The sequence below is a fragment of the Podarcis cretensis genome, assembly GCF_951804945.1.
Source record: "Podarcis cretensis genome assembly, chromosome: 2".
NCBI classification, from domain to species: Eukaryota; Metazoa; Chordata; class Lepidosauria; order Squamata; family Lacertidae; genus Podarcis; species Podarcis cretensis.
The window spans coordinates 124,939,679-124,957,517 of record NC_137171.1 but is presented as its reverse complement, the minus strand read 5'-3'; the positions used below and the strand labels follow the sequence as shown (position 1 = coordinate 124,957,517).

Here is a 17,839-nt window from a genome sequence, read left to right as displayed (position 1 = left end):
GAGAGGAATAGTCAGAAGGGAAGTGTAGTAGGCCGACCACAGAATGATAACAATGCTTTTGTTGCTGCCTCTTGCAACCTATGAAATGCAGCAGAGGGCAAAATGTCCACTGAATTTGATTTAGGATAAAAATCCATAGCTGTCAATGTTTCCCTTTTTTAAAGGGAAATTCCCTTATTCCGAATAGGATTCCTTGCAAGAAAAGGGAAAAGTTGACAGCTATGTAAAAATCTGGCTGTGAATTATCACCGGCAAGGAGATCACCTCATTAGGGGAGTCATATCTTCAAGATTAATTGGAAGTCAACTTCCCTTTAGCTTTTCCAGCACCCCAGTAAGCGATTTTGAAAAGTAAGTAATGGTGTATTGGCATATTTCTCCTTCCTAAACTACTCTCCAGTTCTCTTGCTGTACCAGGGTCAACCCCTTATTTTCTGGTACCCCTGATAAGTCACTATTGCTTGTTTTTTGTTTGACAAATGCAGGAACATCTCATTCAATTGGATCAAATGCAATTTGAAAATCTGAGTAGAAGCATAATGTTCAACAAAAGCAACAAATACCCTCTTTGCCAGGCATAGGCAACCTTGGCCCTACAGATGTCTTGGGACTCCAATTCCCACGATCCCGAGCTAAAGGGACCCGTGGTCAGGGATGATGGGAACTGTAGTCCTAAAACATCTGGAGGGCCGAGGTTTCCTATGGTTGCTCTTTGCTTTTAAACCTGTGAGATGAAACTGGCTGAAGCCAGGGTGTTTTTCCTGGGGGTCTAAACAAGAATGTCATTGCATGGGAGACCCGTGATTTATTTCATTTATTTATTGAAAGTTTTCTGTATGTTTCTTTTCTTGATGAAAAGCAGTAATTACTTCGTCAAACAGCATGAGGGTGTTGGGGTTGCCAAGGTCCTGTTTGCTACTCCAGGAAAACAGGTCTTCCCTTGAATTAGGACGGATAGATTGTTCAGTGATTTTGGAGGTCAGATAACCCCCCCCCCCCGAAAGTGTGGATCACGGTACACTCCCGCCACACATGAAAATAGGAATCCAAGACCTTCTGCATGCAAAGCAACTGCTCTACCACTGAGCTGCACTCCCCCAATAACAGAGCTTACCTTTGTCCATCAGCTCCAACTTTTTTTAAAAAAGGTACACATTGTAATGACACTGGACCACCACTGAGGGTTGTCTTAAGTTACTGCTCTAAACTCCTTCCCAGGAGGAGGCTTTTCAGAAATTGGAGGGGGTCGTCTTTCGCTACCGCCGCCAGGAATTGAACCCATGAATTTCTCACTAAATAAATGAGAATACAGAGCTTGCTGGTGGCGCTGTGGGTTAAACCACAGAGCCTAGGGCTTGCCGATCAGAAGGTCGGCGGTTCGAATCCCCGCGATGGGCTGAGCTCCCGTTGCTCGGTCCCTGCTTCTCCCAACCTAGCAGTTCAAAAGCACGTCAAAGTGCAAGTAGATAAATAGGTACAGCTCTGGTGGGAAGGTAAACGGCGTTTCCGTGGGCTGCTCTGGTTTGCCAGAAGCGGCTTAGTTATGCTGGCCACATGACCCAGAAGCTGTACGCCGGCTCCCTCGGCCAGTAAAGCGAGATGAGCGCTGCAACCCCAGAGTCAGCCACGACTGGACCTAATGGTCAGGGACCCCTTTACCTTTTACCACAATTAACACACAGCCATTCCTTAGCACCCCCTTTGTATGTGTGAATCATGGAATTGTAGAGTTGGAAGGGACCGCAAGGGTCATTGTGTTCATCCCCCTGAAATGCAGGAACCATATCTTAATAATCCCTGACAGATGGTCATTAAGACTGCACCTGGGGCTTCCTTCTGCATGCAAAGCATTGCATCTGAGGCCTTCTGCATGTGAAGCAACTGCTCTGCCACTGAGCTTCACCCCCTCAAAGCAAAGCCCAACTTTGTCCATTGGCCCCCACTTTTTGAAAAAAGGTACGCATTGTAACGACACCGGACCACCCCATACCCACCAGAATTTCTCCGAATAGGGACGTCCTATTCAACAGTAGGGTTTCTGGAATCCAATGTCTGGAATTTCTCAGACACTGAAATTGAAATACTTTATTGTCACTTGTACAACTTGTATACAGTGAGATTACACGAGCACCCCCCTACACAGCTCTCTTAGTCTTAATTCTCCTCGTTTACTGATGCACACCCACCAAACCCAAAAGTCAGTTTTCATTCAGCAGTCTAATAGCCCACGGATAGAAGCTGTTCTTTACCCTCTTGGTGTGACTAATCATGCTTTTGTATCTTCTACCTGAGGGCAGGAGATCAAGAAAGTGCCGGCCAGGGTGTGAATCATCCCTGAGAATTTTCCTCACTCTCCTGAGGCAATGTTATTCCGCTATTTCATCCAGCGGATTCACGGGACAGCCCATAATATCTTGTGCTGTATTCACCACCCTCTGTAGGCACTTCCTATCAGTTGATGTCAAACCAGCGTACCACACCGTGATGCAGTAAGAAAGGACACTTTCTATTGTTGACCTGTAGAAGGAGATCATCAGATGTTGATTGACATACCCAGGATACTGTAGTTGGAAGCAGTGTCTGGGTGAAAATCGGCAAAATGTCCCATGTCGGCAGTGCCATTTTTGCTGATTTTGCTAAAAGATAGCTCAAAAACGGCATTACTATTATTATTTTTTTGCAAAATACGGTAAGTTCAAAAACTTTGGGCAAAACTAAAGAAAAAGCTGAACTGGTTTTGGGTCCTGATTTTCACTTTTTGAAATATAGCCACCTAATCATCACCATCATCTTCCAACATATATAAAAACATAATAAAACATTAAACACCTTCACTATACAGGGCTGCCTTTCAGATGTTACTTATCTCTTTGGTTCAGGGGTCACATAAAGGTAAAGGTAAAGGTACCCCTGCCCGTACGGGCCAGTCTTGACAGACTCTGGGGTTGTGCGCCCATCTCACTTAAGAGGCCAGGGGCCAGCGCTGTCCGGAGACACTTCCGGGTCACGTGGCCAGCGTGACATCGCTGCTCTGGTGAGCCAGAGCCGCACACGGAAACGCCGTTTACCTTCCCGCTGGTAAGCGGTCCCTATTTATCTACTTGCACCCGGAGGTGCTTTCGAACTGCTAGGTTGGCAGGCGCTGGGACCGAGCAGCGGGAGCCCACCCCGCCGCAGGGATTCGAACGACCGACCTTTCGATCGGCAAGCCCTAGGCGCTGAGGCTTTAACCCACAGCGCCACCTGCGTCCGATGGGGTCACATAACTCCCTCCAAAATTTATCCAATGGATATAGGAATGTCCTATGGAAAATAGGACATTCCGGGATTAAATCAGAAACCAGGATGGCTTCTGTAAACCCAGGAGTGTCCTTGGAAAACAAGGGCGCTTGGCGGCACTCGGGGGTCTGGGCACCCTTTAATATTATTGTAAGTTGCTGCTCTGAACCCCTTCCACCCTCTTTCCCCCCTTTTCAGAAGTAAGGTGTGCGTGTCCTCTTTCGCTGCTGCGGATTGAACCCGTGACTGTCTCACCAAATAAATGGCACCCTAGGAAAACAGGTCTTCCCCGGAATTGGGGAGGACATTTCTGTCTGCAGGGAGGGGGAGGCGGATAATAATAATAATAATAATAATAATAATAATAATAATAATTTATTTATACTCCGCCCATCTGGCTGGGCCTCCCCAGCCACTCTGGGCGGCTTCCATAAAAACCAAAAATACAGTAAAATCACACGTTAAAAACTTCCCTGAACAGGGCTGCCCCTCCCCCTCCCTCTGGGCCAATGAGCTCCGTTTCCTAGAGAGGCAGGAAGGGGGGTTTTTTTTGAAGCGAAGTTGGAGGGGAGGGGTCTCCATGCACAACCCCGGAAGAGAAGCGGACTTGGAGAAGAGGAGAAAGAGGTGCCTCATATTGGGGGGGTTATTTGGGGAGGGGGGGAGGAGGGGGGTTGCTGTGCTGCTTTTGTGCCCCAAAACTGGATGAAGAGGTGCCGCGTATTTTGGGGGGCGGGGGGGCGACTTGAGGTTGGGGGTCGGCAGAAGAATTTGCATTTCCTCCCCCTGAAGCTATAAACAGAGCAGCTGGGAAAGGAGAGGGGGGGGGAATGAGGGGAGAGCAGGGAAGGGCTCCCCACTTTCCCTCTGGGAATCAGTATAGGGGGGCGGGCGGGATGCAGGCCATCCTGTTGCAAAGTGGGGTCCTCCCCCCACAACGGGGTTTGCATTGCAAGATCCTTTCTGAAGCGCAGAGCTTAAGCCAGCCTCCCATGGTGGGGGGGGGGGGGCGAAGACACTTGAGACGAACCGCAAAAGGGCGCCCCCCCCAGTGCACCCTAGCTACAAAGGGATTTGCAGCCCCACCCTGTGCATGTTGACTCAGAGGTCAGTCCTTCTCCGTTCAAAGGGGGGGGGCAGCCCCATTCCACCTTGGGATGCTCCTCTCTGCTTAACACCCTCCATCTCCCTTCTCACTGCTGCCCCTTCCTGCCCCCCCCCATTGCAACCCCCAGGATCTGCCTCCTGCATCAGGGGGCCGGGAGGGGGGGGCTGAGCTCCTCCAGGACCCTGATCTGCCCCCCTCCGAAATCTGCTGCTGAAGCCCCTGCCTCAAGCTCCCTTTTCAGAAATCCTAGTCTGGCCGTCTGAGGTTGCTTTGGCACAAAGGAAAGAGCCCTGTTGGGTTTCCCATGCTGGGGGGTGCAGTTGGGGGGGGGTCTGCTGTGCTGCTTTTGTGCCCCAAAACTGGAGGGAAGAGACACATTTTCCATTTCCTGAAGCATGAAAAAGCACCTTGTCAGTTTCCCTCCTGCTTGGCAAGGGAAATGGGCCCATGGATGGCAGGATTTGAAACTTATCAAGGTCTCAGAGGAATTAAAGAAATGCCCCCTCCCCAGCTGGACTTGGGGGAGGAAACTGATTACCACCACCACCCCTGCAGATTTTGATGCTCTTTCTTTCCAAAAAAGTGGCTTTTCCAGATATCCTCTTGGGACTTTGTTGGAAAGGAGAATCAAATCTCCTGGGGGTGGGAGATCTGGCCTGGCTTGCAGGATTGGCCCAGCGCAGAGGTGCTGAGGGACTTTTTCTGCCGGTTCTGGCAGCCTCACTCCTGCCTGGCCTCGTCCCCATCCAGGTTGCCAGGAGGGTCTTATAATACTGTAGGTGATCTAAAACCCACCACCTGGGCAATCCTCACACAAAAACCCTGCAAGGTGGGCCAGGATGACAGCCTGTTTCATGTTTGGAACAGGGGTGGAGACCATTATCCAGCCTGAGGGCCATATTCGCTGCAAAGCAGCCTTCCAGGGTCCACTTTCCATTGATGGGCAGGGCCAGAGGACAGAATTGGTGGAGCTATGCGGCTGACTCTGAGCTTTGTCCAGGAGCTGCCTGTCTTCCAGGGATTTTTTCCAGCCCCACCAAAAAACCCCAGGAGGCAGCTGGGAAGCGATGGAAAGAAGGTGTGACACTGGGGAAATTCCTGAGGGCCAGAGAGAGAGAGAGAGAAAGGATTTGAGGACCAATTCAGCCCCTGGGTCTGAGGTCCCCCACCCTGCCGTTTGGGTGCTGGGCTTACACCAGGGAGATAGACAGGTTATATAAAGGTTATAGACAGGACACTGCAGACTACTGAGACCGAAAAAGGTTAGACAGAGGGAACGATGTTCAGACAGCTGTGGCTTGTCTGGGGGGGGGGTGCCCCGCACCCCAAGGTCACGCGTGCAGGCAGACTGTGGCTGCCTGCTGGTGCGGAGTGGGCTCCCTCCGGACCCCACTCCGCGATCATCCCTACAACAATCCATGTTAGCGCATAGAGTGCTCTAAATATTTCCATCTGCTCCCCTTGGAGGGAGCTTCTGCACCCTGGTGCCCTCCAGGTGTTGGTTTTCCTCTGACTGCAGCTTTTCCCTTATTTTCTATACAGTATTCTAAATGTATCAAAGGGTCAGAAACTGGTTTCCTGGATGGTTATTTGGAGGAAAGGAAAAGCGAGGTCTGCAGAGGTACTGACCGTAATGCTTTCTGTGAAGCTTCATTAAGAGTTTGGGATTTGATCCTAGAGCTTTACAGTCCGAAGCTGAAGGTTCCCTAAAGACTGAGGCATTTTTATAGTATTATAAAGTTCCTGTAGAAAGGATTACATCCTTCCGGTTCCCTGCCTTGCACTTCCTGGAAGGGACCCACAGGAGATCTGGTCCCTGGTTTACTTCCTTTAGTCTATATATATATATATATATATATATATATATATATATATATGTATAATGGTGTGTGTGTGTGTGTGTGTGTGTGTGTGTGTACACACACACACACACACACACACACCATAAACACACACCCCATAAAATGCATGTCAACCAAACCTATTCTCCTGACCTTCAAGGTCTAATATATCTGCTTTTTCCAATATTATCCATTCTCTAGGACAGCATAAGCCTCACAATATACAGTAATATAACCGTAAATCTGGCAGGGAGAAGCCGCCCCTATCTTTGGTATCCATTAGTAATTTATATTTCATTGTGAATATTAATGCTGCCTGTGTAAATGTGTCCCACCCTAAATAAACCTGCCTTTCTGTAAACTGCCCTGAGACCTCAGGGTATAGGGTGGTATATAGATTCTAATAATAATAAAAAATAAATTAATTTTTGCATTGTTATCCCTGTGTTGAAGTGCATTGTGGCAACAGCTGAGAGAGTCCCAGAAGTGGCCTGGTTTATGATTCCTCCTCCTCCTCCGTCTTTTCCACTGACAACGCAATGGTCTCTGATACACCCTCTGAACGGTCTCTTCTTAAAGATGGAGTGGAAAGAGGAGCCAGGCAGCTTCCTCAGGTAGGGAAAGAGCAACGGGAGCAGGGAGGAGGGAAGAGGCATAGATGGGACCACCCAGCCTCCCTCTGTGTTGAGTGGGGATTATGGGGATCTAAGAGAAGCTCTTGTTTTCTTCTTCCAGGCCCTCTTGACCTTTGAGGAGGTTGCTGTGTTTTTCACAGAGGAGGAGTGGGCTCTGCTGGATCCAGACCAAAGAGCTCTGCACAAGGAAGTCATGGAGGAGAATTATGAGATGGTGGCCTCTTTAGGTAAGGGCAGATTTACGTTGGAGGTGTGAATCTGCTGTTTGAGCCATTTATTCATGCTGTGTCTTCTACTTTGGTGACCCTTCGTAGCCGAGTAAGATTGTCATCCATGAACACGGTCTTAATGGTGTGTCCGTAAGGGACTGTGGAGTCCAATTCTAGATCCACACATCCTTCCACAGTGGGGACATAGGTTTCCAGGCAGGAGTTAATTACAGTGAGGGTTTGCAAAATGTACTTTCTTCTTAGTTTGTTTGTCCCTTTCGTCCGGAGTTTGTGTTTCTTCAAAGTCCATTACACCTTTGGTAAAGGATATTTTCCAACTGGAGCACTTGCAGGCCAGTGTTTCCCAATTTTTGGTGCTTATACTGCATTTCTTTAGATTTGGCTTGAGAGCGTTTTTAAATCTCTTTCATTGTCCTTCGGTATTTCTCTTTCCATTCTTAAATTGGGAATAGAGTAATTGCTTTGGAAGATGATCCAGAGGACAGGATCACACTTCAAAACGACCTTGACAGATTAGAGAACTGGGCCACAACAAACAAGATGAACTTTAACAGGGAGAAATGTAAAGTATTGCACTTGGGCAAAAGAAATGAGAGGCACAAATACAAGATGGGTGACACCTGGCTTGAGAGCAGTACATGTGAAAAGGATCTAGGAGTCTTGGTTGACCACAAACTTGACATGAGCCAACAGTGTGACGCGGCAGCTAAAAAAGCCAATGCAATTCTGGGCTGCATCAATAGGAGTATAGCATCTAGATCAAGGGAAGTAATAGTGCCACTGTATTCTGCTCTGGTCAGACCTCACCTGGAGTACTGTGTCCAGTTCTGGGCACCACAGTTCAAGAAGGACACTGACAAACTGGAACGTGTCCAGAGGAGGGCAACCAAAATGGTCAAATGCCTGGAAACAATGCCTTATGAGGAACGGCTAAGGGAGCTGGGCATGTTTAGCCTGGAGAAGAGGAGGTTAAGGGGTGATATGATAGCCATGTTCAAATATATAAAAGGATGTCATATAGAGGAGGGAGAAAGGTTGTTTTCTGCTGCTCCAGAGAAGCGGACACAGAGCAATGGATCCAAACTTCAAGAAAGAAGATTCCACCTAAACATTAGGAAGAACTTCCTGACAGTAAGAGCTGTTCGACAGTGGAATTTGCTGCCAAGGAGTGTGGTGGAGTCTCCTTCTTTGGAGGTCTTTAAGCAGAGGCTTGACAACCATATGTCAGGAGTGCTCTGATGGTGTTTCCTGCTTGGCAGGGGGTTGGACTCGATGGCCCTTGTGGTCTATTCCAACTCTATGATTCTATGATAATCAGGCATCCGAACAACATGACCAGCCCACCGTAGTTGATGTTGAAGATTGTAGTTTATAGCAATGCTGTACTTTTGTCAGTAAACAACTGTTCCTAAACTGATATTGTGGTATGAATTCCCCCCCAAAACCTATGTAGAATCTACAAGGAGAGTCACAGGCATGAGCCTTCCTGGTCCGTGTTATTTATTAGCTTTTAATGGGCCACTTCGCTGTCTTTGTTTCACAAGATTAATATTTTTGAATATTTTTACAGCCACATATGACATAAACAACATTTCTGCTTTACTTATTCCACTTAGCAGAGACTCTGATACTCAAGTCTGAGCTTACCTCCTCGCTTGGAACAGAAAAATACAGGGATGTTGTCCTGGACCAATTGAGAGGTACATACTTCCACTTTGCTGTGAGGCTGTACCTTTGTATGTCTCCTTTCAGTGTGCAGGAATATAAAAAGAGCCCTTTTGGATCAGAACGAGGGCCCATCTTTTCCAGCATCCTGGTGCAGGTTTAGGTGATGTGAACAGTTTCCTGGAATGTATCAGCGAGATTTTACAGATCAGGGAGGAAGGAGAAAACTGAATACAGAGGCATAGCATTTTCACAGGAGGGTAAGATGGAGAAAGTGTGTCCCTCCAGAGGTTGCTGCACTACAACTCCCATCAGCCCTGGTCATTGGACTTCTTTAGTTGGGTTGATGGTACTTAGAGTCCAACCACATCTGGAAGGCCATAGATGCCTCACCTCAGCACATGCAATTTGAAGGTAGAACTGGATACTAAGGGTTCTGGAGATTATTTTCAGATTTCCTTTCCTTTCCCAAAAATTTGGTTCATAGGAGAGGGAGGAAGGCTGGAGGTGTTAAAATAAGAGAAAGTGCTGACTGGTCTTGCTGTATCTTAAGTTCTCTTGTTGTTTTTCTTGAATACTTAACAGTATCTCTCCCCCCCCCCCCCTTTAAACCAGGTGATGGAGAAGGCAATCAGAATTTTGAGGGGCCATCTGTAAAGTACTTCAGCGTGAGTGAACACCTTAGCACACAACTACAAACTAACGCAGGGGAGAAACCCTTTAAATTTATGGAGTGTGGGATGGGTTTCATTGAGAGTGGAGCTCTTAAAAGGCATCAACGAACTCACACAGGGGAGAAGCCATTTCAATGTATGGACTGTAGGAAGAGCTTCAGGGATATGGGAAAACTTACAAGACATCAACAAACTCACACAGGGGAGAAACCATTTCAATGTATGGAGTGTGGGAAGGTTTTCAGTCAAAGGAGAAGACTTACCGTACATCAACGGACTCACACAGGGGAGAGACCATTTCAATGTATGGATTGTGGGAAGGGCTTCATTGACAGTGGAACTCTTACAAGACATCAACTAATTCACACTGGGGAGAAACCGTTTAAATGTGTGGAGTGTGGAATGAGCTTCCGTCATAGGGAAACGCTTAATAGGCATCAAAGAAATCACACAGGGGAGAAACCATTTCAATGTATGGAGTGTGGGAAGGTTTTCAGTCAAAGGAGAAGACTTACCGTACATCAACGAACTCACACAGGCGAGAAACCATTTAAATGTATAGAGTGTGGGAAATGCTTCATTGAGAGTGGAGCTCTTACAAAACATCAACGAACTCACACAGGCGAGAAACCATTTAAATGTATGGCGTGCGGAAGGAGTTTCAGTCAGAATGGAAACCTTACAACACATCTACGAACTCACACAGGCGAGAAACCATTTAAATGCTTGGAATGTGGGAAGAGCTTCAGTCAGAATGGAGGTCTTACAACACATCTACAAATTCACAGGTGAGAAACCATATAAATGTTTGGAATGTGGGGAGAGATTCAGTTGGAATAGAGTTCTTACAAGACACAAACAAACTCACACGGGAGAAACCATTTACATCTTTGGAGTGTGGGGAGGGTTTCAGTCAAGGGGAAAACTTACTGTGTGAGGCTGAATAGGCGTTTTCCATAAACTCTGTATGAATAAAGTTTCTATGTTAGTATTAAGGGTGTTCTTTCAAAATGGTTGGTTTTGAGTTTCGCAGGGTATCAAACAACAGCATTGATGTAACATTTATATGTAATGAATGACACAATATTAATACTAATGTTCAGATATATAGTTAATTTCTTAAAGAATATATGTGGTTTAGTGAAATGTCTTTATTAAATCATAGGAATAGTCAATCAGGGATAGTCTGTGAGGACCACAAGTGATCTCATGGTATAATTGATGATATATTTAGTATGCTTAATGGTATGAATGGAGAATATGAATGGTGAAGTGTCTGAAATGAGTGGGATCAGATGGCACTATGACTCTGAAGACAAGATAAAGAAATGATTAAATGGAAGATGAAGAATTATTGAGTTAGCCAATGGACCAGGCGAAATCAGGATAATTGGGCGAATAATTGAGCGAAAATATGACATAAGCTGGATGACAGCATGTCTGGGTGAAGTAGGACAACCTGAAAACTAAAAATATGATTGATGAATGAGTGATGAATGAATGAGTCCTTATTGCTTATTACTTGTTAATCAATAAAGATTGGTAATCTGAAGAGAATTGTATCATTTTGTCTTTCTTGAAAACACCATGATAAAGGTGAAAAGGGACTTAACTCTGTTTTCGTGACAACTGTACATCAACAGACTCACACAGGAGAAACCATATAAATGTTTGGAGTGTGGGAAGGGTTTCAGTCAAGGGGGAAAACTTACTGTACATCAACGGCCTCACGCGGGAGAAACCACATACAGTGGTGCCTCGCAAGACGAAAAGAATCCGTTCCGCGAGTCTCTTCGTCTTGCGGTTTTTTCGTCTTGCGAAGCAAGCCCATTGACGGATTAGTGGCTTTTAGCGGCTTATCGGCTTAGCGGATAAGCGGCTTATCGGTTTAGAAAAAGGGGGGGGGAGGGAAAAAAACCTGCAGGAACTCGCAAGACATTTTCGTCTTGCGAAGCAAGCCCATAGGAAATTCGTTTTGCGAAGCACCTCCAAAACGGAAAACTCTTTCGTCTAGTGAGTTTTCCGTCTTGCGAGGCATTCGTCTTGCGGGGCACCACTGTAATCCCTGGTGGCAGCCGGAATAAAGGAGGTGCCATGGGGAAGAACCAATCTGGAGAGGGAAGGTGGCAAAGGGGAATGTGGGCATTGCCAGTGGTTTCAGGAGGACTGCCTGAGGGGAGCCTGAATGTGGGATATAAAGCTGTCAGTCAAGTCCAACATTCTGAGAGGACTAACTGCCTCTATGTGGCAGGCAGTTTGGTCAGTTGGACAGTTGCTGCAAGGAGTGTTAACTGGTAGCTGCTTGGATGCAGTCTTCTCATGACTCACTACTATCTAGCGTATAGTTTATCTGTTATGTAACCGAAGCCTGCCTTCAGGAACAACTCTGTCAACCTGAATGAATCTGTTAGTAGTTTATGTTAATATGATTCAGATTCATGTGTGCTTTCTTTAAGAGGGAGAGAAAGGGATTATCAACCAGGAAGGTATAATTATAGATAGGACTCAAACGAGTTAGCAACCTGCTTGTCCCTGCATAAACTCAAACAGGGGCTCGTTTAAACTCTGCTAAATTATATATACGCGGGTGGCGCTGTGGGTAAAAGCCTCAGCGCCTAGGGCTTGCCGATCGAAAGGTCAGCGGTTCGAATCCCCGCGGCGGGGTGCGCTCCCGCTGCTCGGTCCCAGCGCCTGCCAACCTAGCAGTTCGAAAGCACCTCCGGGTGCAAGTAGATAAATAGGGACCGCTTACCAGCAGGAAGGTAAACGGCGTTTCCGTGTGCGGCTCTGGCTCGCCAGAGCAGCAATGTCACGCTGGCCACGTGACCCGGAAGTGTCTCCGGACAGCGCTGGCCCCTGGCCTCTTAAGTGAGATGGGCGCACAACCCCAGAGTCTGTCAAGACTGGCCCGTACGGGCAGGGGTACCTTTACCTTTTTCCCCACACTGAAGGGACTTGCCCTGCCTCTTTCCACCTGGCTTGGGGCTTCATAGTTTTCTGTTTGTTTCTATTGTTTTATATACCACTAGTTTGTATCTGGTCCTTAAGGGGAGAGGGTCAGGGCAGCTGGGGAGTGGGTCCCATCCAACAGAATGGCTGGGGCAGGTTCCACGGGTGGGGGGGATGTGCTGGGACACTCAGTCTCAGTGATCACGGGTAGGAGGAGGAGTTATGCTAAGACCAGACCATGTCATTACTGAGGAGGCAGGTTTAGTTGTTGTTTGAAGACAATCCCTGCCTCCGGGTCTGGTCTTGACCAGGTGGATACCAAAATCAACAAGATAGATCCACATGAACTGAAGTTGCTGCTGTGCAATGCCAGGTCAGTGATTTATAAGACCACTTCCATCCATGACATGATCGTGGATGGAGGACTTGCCCTGGCATGTGTGACAGAGACTTGGTTGGATGAAGCAGATGTGGGCGGGAAATGGGGGGTTGCAGTGATTTTTAGGAAGTCACTAGCTTGCATCAGGTGACCTACTGGGAAGACCCACCTAGCTTGGTTGTCCTACCTAGGGGATTTTAACATCCATGCTGACACGAACTTACAAGGGGCCGCTCGGGACTTTGTGGAAAACATGGCCTCCATGGGGCTGTCACTGAATAAGTTTGGCCAAACTCATAGTCACGGACATGCCTTAGACCTGGTGTTCACCTCTATTGACATAGGTGATCTGATATGAAGTAAAAGCGAAACTAAAGAAGTGCCATGGTCAGATCACTTCCTGGTGCAACTGGACTTCTCCTCAACCCTTCCCCTCTGCAGGGAGGTGGGACCAATTTGGATGCCCCCCCCCCACCACATAACGGATCCAAATGGTTTCCAGAGAGTGGTAGGGGATGCTTTATCTCATGTTGATAGCCTTCCAGATGATTCCTTGGTGGCCTGCTGGAATGTGGAGTTAACCAGGGCTATTGACTGTCTGGCTCTGAAGTGCCCTCTCTGATTGCATGAAGCCCGGACAGCCCTGTGGTTTTCCCCGGAGCTGAGGGCGATGAAACAATCACTGAGACGGCTGAAGCGCCAGTGGTGGAAAACCCATTTTGAATCTGACCGGGTTAGAGCTCAACATTGAGCCTACAAAGTGGCGATAGTAACGGCGAAGAGGACTTTCTTCACCACCTCTATCGTATCTGCAGAAAATAGCAGCAGGAGACTCTTTCGGGTGGTTCGCAATTTAACGGAACCACTTTTGCCACTGGGGCCTGGTAAAGACCCCAATATCTTTTGCAATGATTTTGCAAAGTTTTTTTTTTTTTTGCAGATAAAGCGCTCAGATTCGGAAAGAGGTAGACTCCACCATGGGAGCAGGGCCAGGGCAGGAGAGTGCTAGAGTCCTGTCTAGCCTTGTTACATGGGATCAATTCCAATCTGTTACCTCCGAGGATGTGGACAGGCTGCTTGGACAAGTGAAACCGACCACCTGTCTCCTTGATCCTTGCCCATCCTGGCTGATAAAAGCTAGCCAGGAAGGGCTGGGCAATGGGCCAGATTGTGTCAAAGGTATCTTTTTTGGAGATAACTTTGATTGGACCCTAAAGGCATGTGAGGCATTATGACAGAGTAATGGTCCAGATGTTATTAATCCAAGCTTCTATTGCTCTTTTAGAGATTTCCTTCCATCATGGGCAATAACTGTAGTCTAGCTGCTGTGAACAGAAAGGAAATTAATTCTTTAGTTTGAAGCATAGAATATGGGGTCAAATATGGTTATACAGTGGTGCCCCGCAAGATGAACGCCTCGCAAGACTGAATGAAGGGGTACAGTTAGGGTTGCCCCAGAAAGCCCTAAAAAAAAACTGTTTGTGAATCTCCCCCCCCCCCCAGCCAGGCCTCGGCGTACGCATTTTAAAAACTGCATTTTCCTCTAAGACAAAAAGCACGAGCTAAGCAGTCCTCTCTGTAACAAAAACGCTGTAACAAACCCATAGCTGAGAACAGTAAAGCTTTTCGCTTCCCAGATCCCAGATAACCTTATCCTGGTACATTGATTTGCAACATACTTCCGGCAACAGAGCCAGAGAATGAAAAGCAACATTTCTATGTAAGAATCTGTGAAGGGGGAGAGGAAAAAAAGGGTTTGAAAAAAGGATAAAACCTGCTTGTAAAATGTTTTCAGTGCGGCCTGTCTTTTGTGAACTGAATCACACAGGTGCCTCTGCCCCCCCCCCCCATGGCAGAATAAAACGCTCTTTCTCTGGATTAACCCCTTGGTGTTGTTTGACTCCTTTTGTCTCTGCTCGGGTGCAACAATTATTCCTACCCATAGATTAAAAAGGCTACAGGAAAACCTGCTAGACGAAAGGGTTTTCCATTTTGGAGGCGCTTCGCAAAACGAATTTCCCTATGGGCTTGGTTCGCAAGATGAAATGTCTTGCGAGTTCCTGCGGGTTCCCCCCCCCTTTTCCTAAGCCGCTAAGCCGCTTATCAGCTGATCCGCTAAAAGCCGCTAAACCGCTAATAGCGCTAATCCGCTAAGCTGTCAATGGGCTTGCTTCACAAGACGAAAAAACCGCTATACGAAGAGCATCACGGAACAGATTAATTTCGTCTTGCGAGGCACCACTGTAATAAGGTAAATGCTGAATTAGGACAGATAGACTGTTTAGAGATTTTGGAGGTCAGATAAAAAGCTCTTCCCCAGAAGACATGGACCACGGTACACCCCCACCAAACGTGAGAGTAGGAATTCGAGACCTTCGGCATGCAAAGAAACTGCTCTACCAGTGAGCTGCACCCCCCCACCCCAAAAAATATAGCAAAGTCTAAGTTTCTCCACCAGCTCCTTTTTTAAAAAAAAAATGTACCCATTGAAATGACACTGAACAACCATTTAGGGTTGTCTTGTTACTGTTCTAAACCCCTTCCCAGGAGGAGGGTTTTTATAAATTGGGGGGGGGGGGTCGTCTTTCGCTACTGCTGCCAGAAATTCAACCCATGAATTTCTCACTAAATAAACGAGAATATAGGGCTTGCGGGCTGGGAAGGGCATTTCTGTTTGCGGGGGGGGGGCGGATCGTCTGTCCCTCCCCCTCCCTCTGAGTTAATGAGCTCCGCTTCCTAGAAAGGCAGGAAGGTTTTTTTGGAGGGGGGAGAGGCAATTTGGAGGGGAGGGGTCTCCATCCTCATTCCCGGAAGAGAAGCGGGCTTGGAGAAGAGGAAAAAGAGGTGCCGCATATTTGGGGGTTATTTGGGGGGGGGGTGTTGTGGGAGAAGGATTTGCTTTCCCTCCCCCTGAATGTACAAATGGCAGCTGGGAAAGGAGGCGGGAGGATGGGGGGGGGGACAATGAAAGGAAAGCAGGGAGAGGCTTCGCCCTTTCTCTGTGGGAATGGGGGGCGGGCGGGATGCAGACCACCTGGCTGCAAAGAGGGGTCTCCCCCCCCCCCGCAACAGGGTTTGCATTGCAAGATCCTTTTTGAAGCGCAGCGAAGACCCTTGAGACGAACCACAAAAGGGTGCCCCCCCCCTCAGTGGAACTTAATTACAAAGGGATTTGCAGCCCCACCCTGGGCATGTTGACGCAGAAGTCAGTCCTCCTCCGTTCAAGGGGGGGGGGCAGCCCCATTCCACCTTGGGATGCTCCTCTCTGCTTAACACCCTCCATCTCCCTTCTCACTGCTCCCCCCCATCGCGCCCCCCCAGGCTCTGCTTCCTGCGTCAGGGAGCCGGGATGGGGGGGGGGGCTGAGCTCCTCCAGGACCCTGATCTGCTCCCCTCCGAAATGTGCTGCTGAAGCCCCTGCCTCAGTGGGGCGGAGATGGGGGGGGGGGCAAGCAGGGGAGAGGAAGTGGAAGCAGCTGGAGAACAGAGTCTCCTCTGGATTGGGGGAGATTTCAAATGGGGGGGGGGGTGAGAAGTGGACAATGTCAAGGGGAAATCGGCCTCCGAAGCTTCCTGAGTAAGAAAGAGGCTGATTTGAGAAGGAAGCAAAAGGAAACAAGAATTTGCTTATCGGGAAGGGGGAGCCCCCCCCCCCCAGCTCCCCTTTCAGAAATCCTAGTCTGGCCGGCTGAGGTTGCTTTGGCACAATGGAAAGAGCCTTGTTGGGTTTCCCATGTTTTTTTTTTGGGGGGGGGGTTGGTGTGCTGCTTTTGTGCCCCAAAACTGGAGGGAAGAGGCGCATTTTCCATTTCCTGAAGCATGAAAAAGCACCTTGTCGGTTTCCCTCCTGCTTGGCAAGGGAAATGGGCCCATGGATGGCAGGATTTGAAACTAGTCCAGATCTCAGAAGCCTGCCAGGTCTCAGGAGGTCTCAGGAGCTTTAAAAAGCTTCAAAGCAAAGATTGGAGCAATTAAAGAAATGCCACCTGGGCAATGCTCACACCAGAACCCTGCAAGGTGGGCCAGGATGATAGCCAGATTGATGGGCAGGGCAGAGGACAGAATTGGTGGGGCTATGGGGCTGACTCTGAGCTTTGTCCAGGAGCTGCCTGCCTTCCAGGGATATTTCCCACCCCCATAAAAGCCCCCCAGGAGGCAGCTGGGAAGCGTTGGAAAGAGGGTGTGGCACTGGGGACGTTCCTGAGGGCCAGAGAGAGAGAGAGAGAAAGGATTTGAGGGCCAATTTAGCCCCTGGGTGTGAGGTTCCCCACCCTGCAGTTCAGGTGCTGGGCTTCCACCAGGGAGACCCTGTCTCCCATCCCCATTCTCAGGACGGATGCCCTGTGCCCAGTTTGGACCCCCTGATTATTTCTCCTCCTGTCCTTCCTCACAGTGTAGGGAAGATAAAAGGGGGGACACACACACAGGTTCCTAAGAGGAAGGACTAGGGGGCCAGAAGCCACTGAACTTCGTATCTCTGTCCCCTAAACTACAATCCATGTTAGCGCATAGAGTGCTCTAAATATTTCCATCTGCTCCCCTTGGATGGAGCTTCTGCACCCTGGTGCCCTCCAGGTGTTGGTTTTCCTCTGACTGCAATTTCTGCCCATAATTTAGGAGTTTCCCTTACTTTCTTCATTCTAAATGTATCAAAGGGTCAGAAACTGGTTTCCTGGATGACTATTTGGGGGAAAGGAACAGTGAGGTCTGCAGAGGTATTGACCATAATGCTTTTTGCGAAGCTTCATTCAGAGTTTGGGATTTGAAGCTGAAGGTTCCCTAAAGACTGAGGCAGCTTATAGTATTATAAAGTTCCTGTAGAAAGGATTACATCCTTCCAGTTCTCTGGCTTTGTAATTAGAATTTATGCGTATTAGTTTATTAGTATTGATATTTGTAATTTGTAACAGGTATGCTATCTGTGTAAATGTATCCCACTAATTAATTCCATCTTTCTGTGAACCACCCTGAGACCTCCAGGTATAGGGCGGTATATAAATTTAATTCATAACTATTATTATTATTATTTCTTCATTGTTCTCCTAAAAGGGCTGCTCCCTGCATTGAAGTGCATCTTGTC

The 17,839-nt window shown here is 47.9% G+C and overlaps 4 protein-coding genes across 7 annotated transcripts in view; 3 read left to right on the top strand and 1 right to left on the bottom strand.

Annotated features, from left to right (window-relative positions):
* Nucleotides 1-17,839, bottom strand: part of LOC307210988 (vomeronasal type-2 receptor 26-like) — a gene marked incomplete at its 5' end in the record, with an annotated part of 266,099 nt that overhangs the window by 67,042 nt on the left and 181,218 nt on the right. The gene's annotated exons all lie outside the window — the stretch shown is intronic.
* Nucleotides 3,837-10,988, top strand: LOC307208836 (uncharacterized protein). 3 transcript variants are annotated; one of them, XM_079963830.1, is made up of 6 exons: nucleotides 3,837-3,905; nucleotides 5,929-6,007; nucleotides 6,681-6,841; nucleotides 6,963-7,089; nucleotides 8,712-8,792; nucleotides 9,373-10,988. In XM_079963830.1, the coding sequence occupies exons 3-6, from the start codon at nucleotides 6,767-6,769 to the stop codon at nucleotides 10,221-10,223; spliced, it is 1,134 nt and encodes a 377-aa protein (XP_079819956.1). In that variant the 5' UTR covers nucleotides 3,837-3,905; nucleotides 5,929-6,007; nucleotides 6,681-6,766; the 3' UTR covers nucleotides 10,224-10,988. The 3 variants fall into 3 exon arrangements, with proteins under 3 accessions (XP_079819956.1, XP_079819955.1, XP_079819957.1); XM_079963829.1 differs by having other exon boundaries at nucleotides 8,709-8,792; XM_079963831.1 differs by lacking the exon at nucleotides 8,712-8,792.
* LOC307208685 (uncharacterized protein) overlaps nucleotides 11,498-17,839 on the top strand; it is a 63,491-nt gene continuing 57,149 nt past the window's right edge. The window contains exon 1 of one of the 2 annotated variants that reach the window (XM_079963552.1): nucleotides 11,498-11,837. The gene's annotated coding sequence lies outside the window, so the exon portion shown is untranslated. Of the gene's footprint in view, nucleotides 11,838-15,563; nucleotides 15,604-17,839 lie in introns of those variants that run through there. The other variant, XM_079963551.1, reaches the window with a different exon arrangement.
* The window catches only part of LOC307208687 (uncharacterized protein), a 29,055-nt gene continuing 29,022 nt past the window's right edge, over nucleotides 17,807-17,839 (top strand). Inside the window, exon 1 of the mRNA XM_079963555.1 lies at nucleotides 17,807-17,827. Coding sequence (XP_079819681.1) covers nucleotide 17,827 — 1 coding nt within the window. The 5' untranslated portion in view covers nucleotides 17,807-17,826. The remainder of the gene's footprint in view (nucleotides 17,828-17,839) is intronic.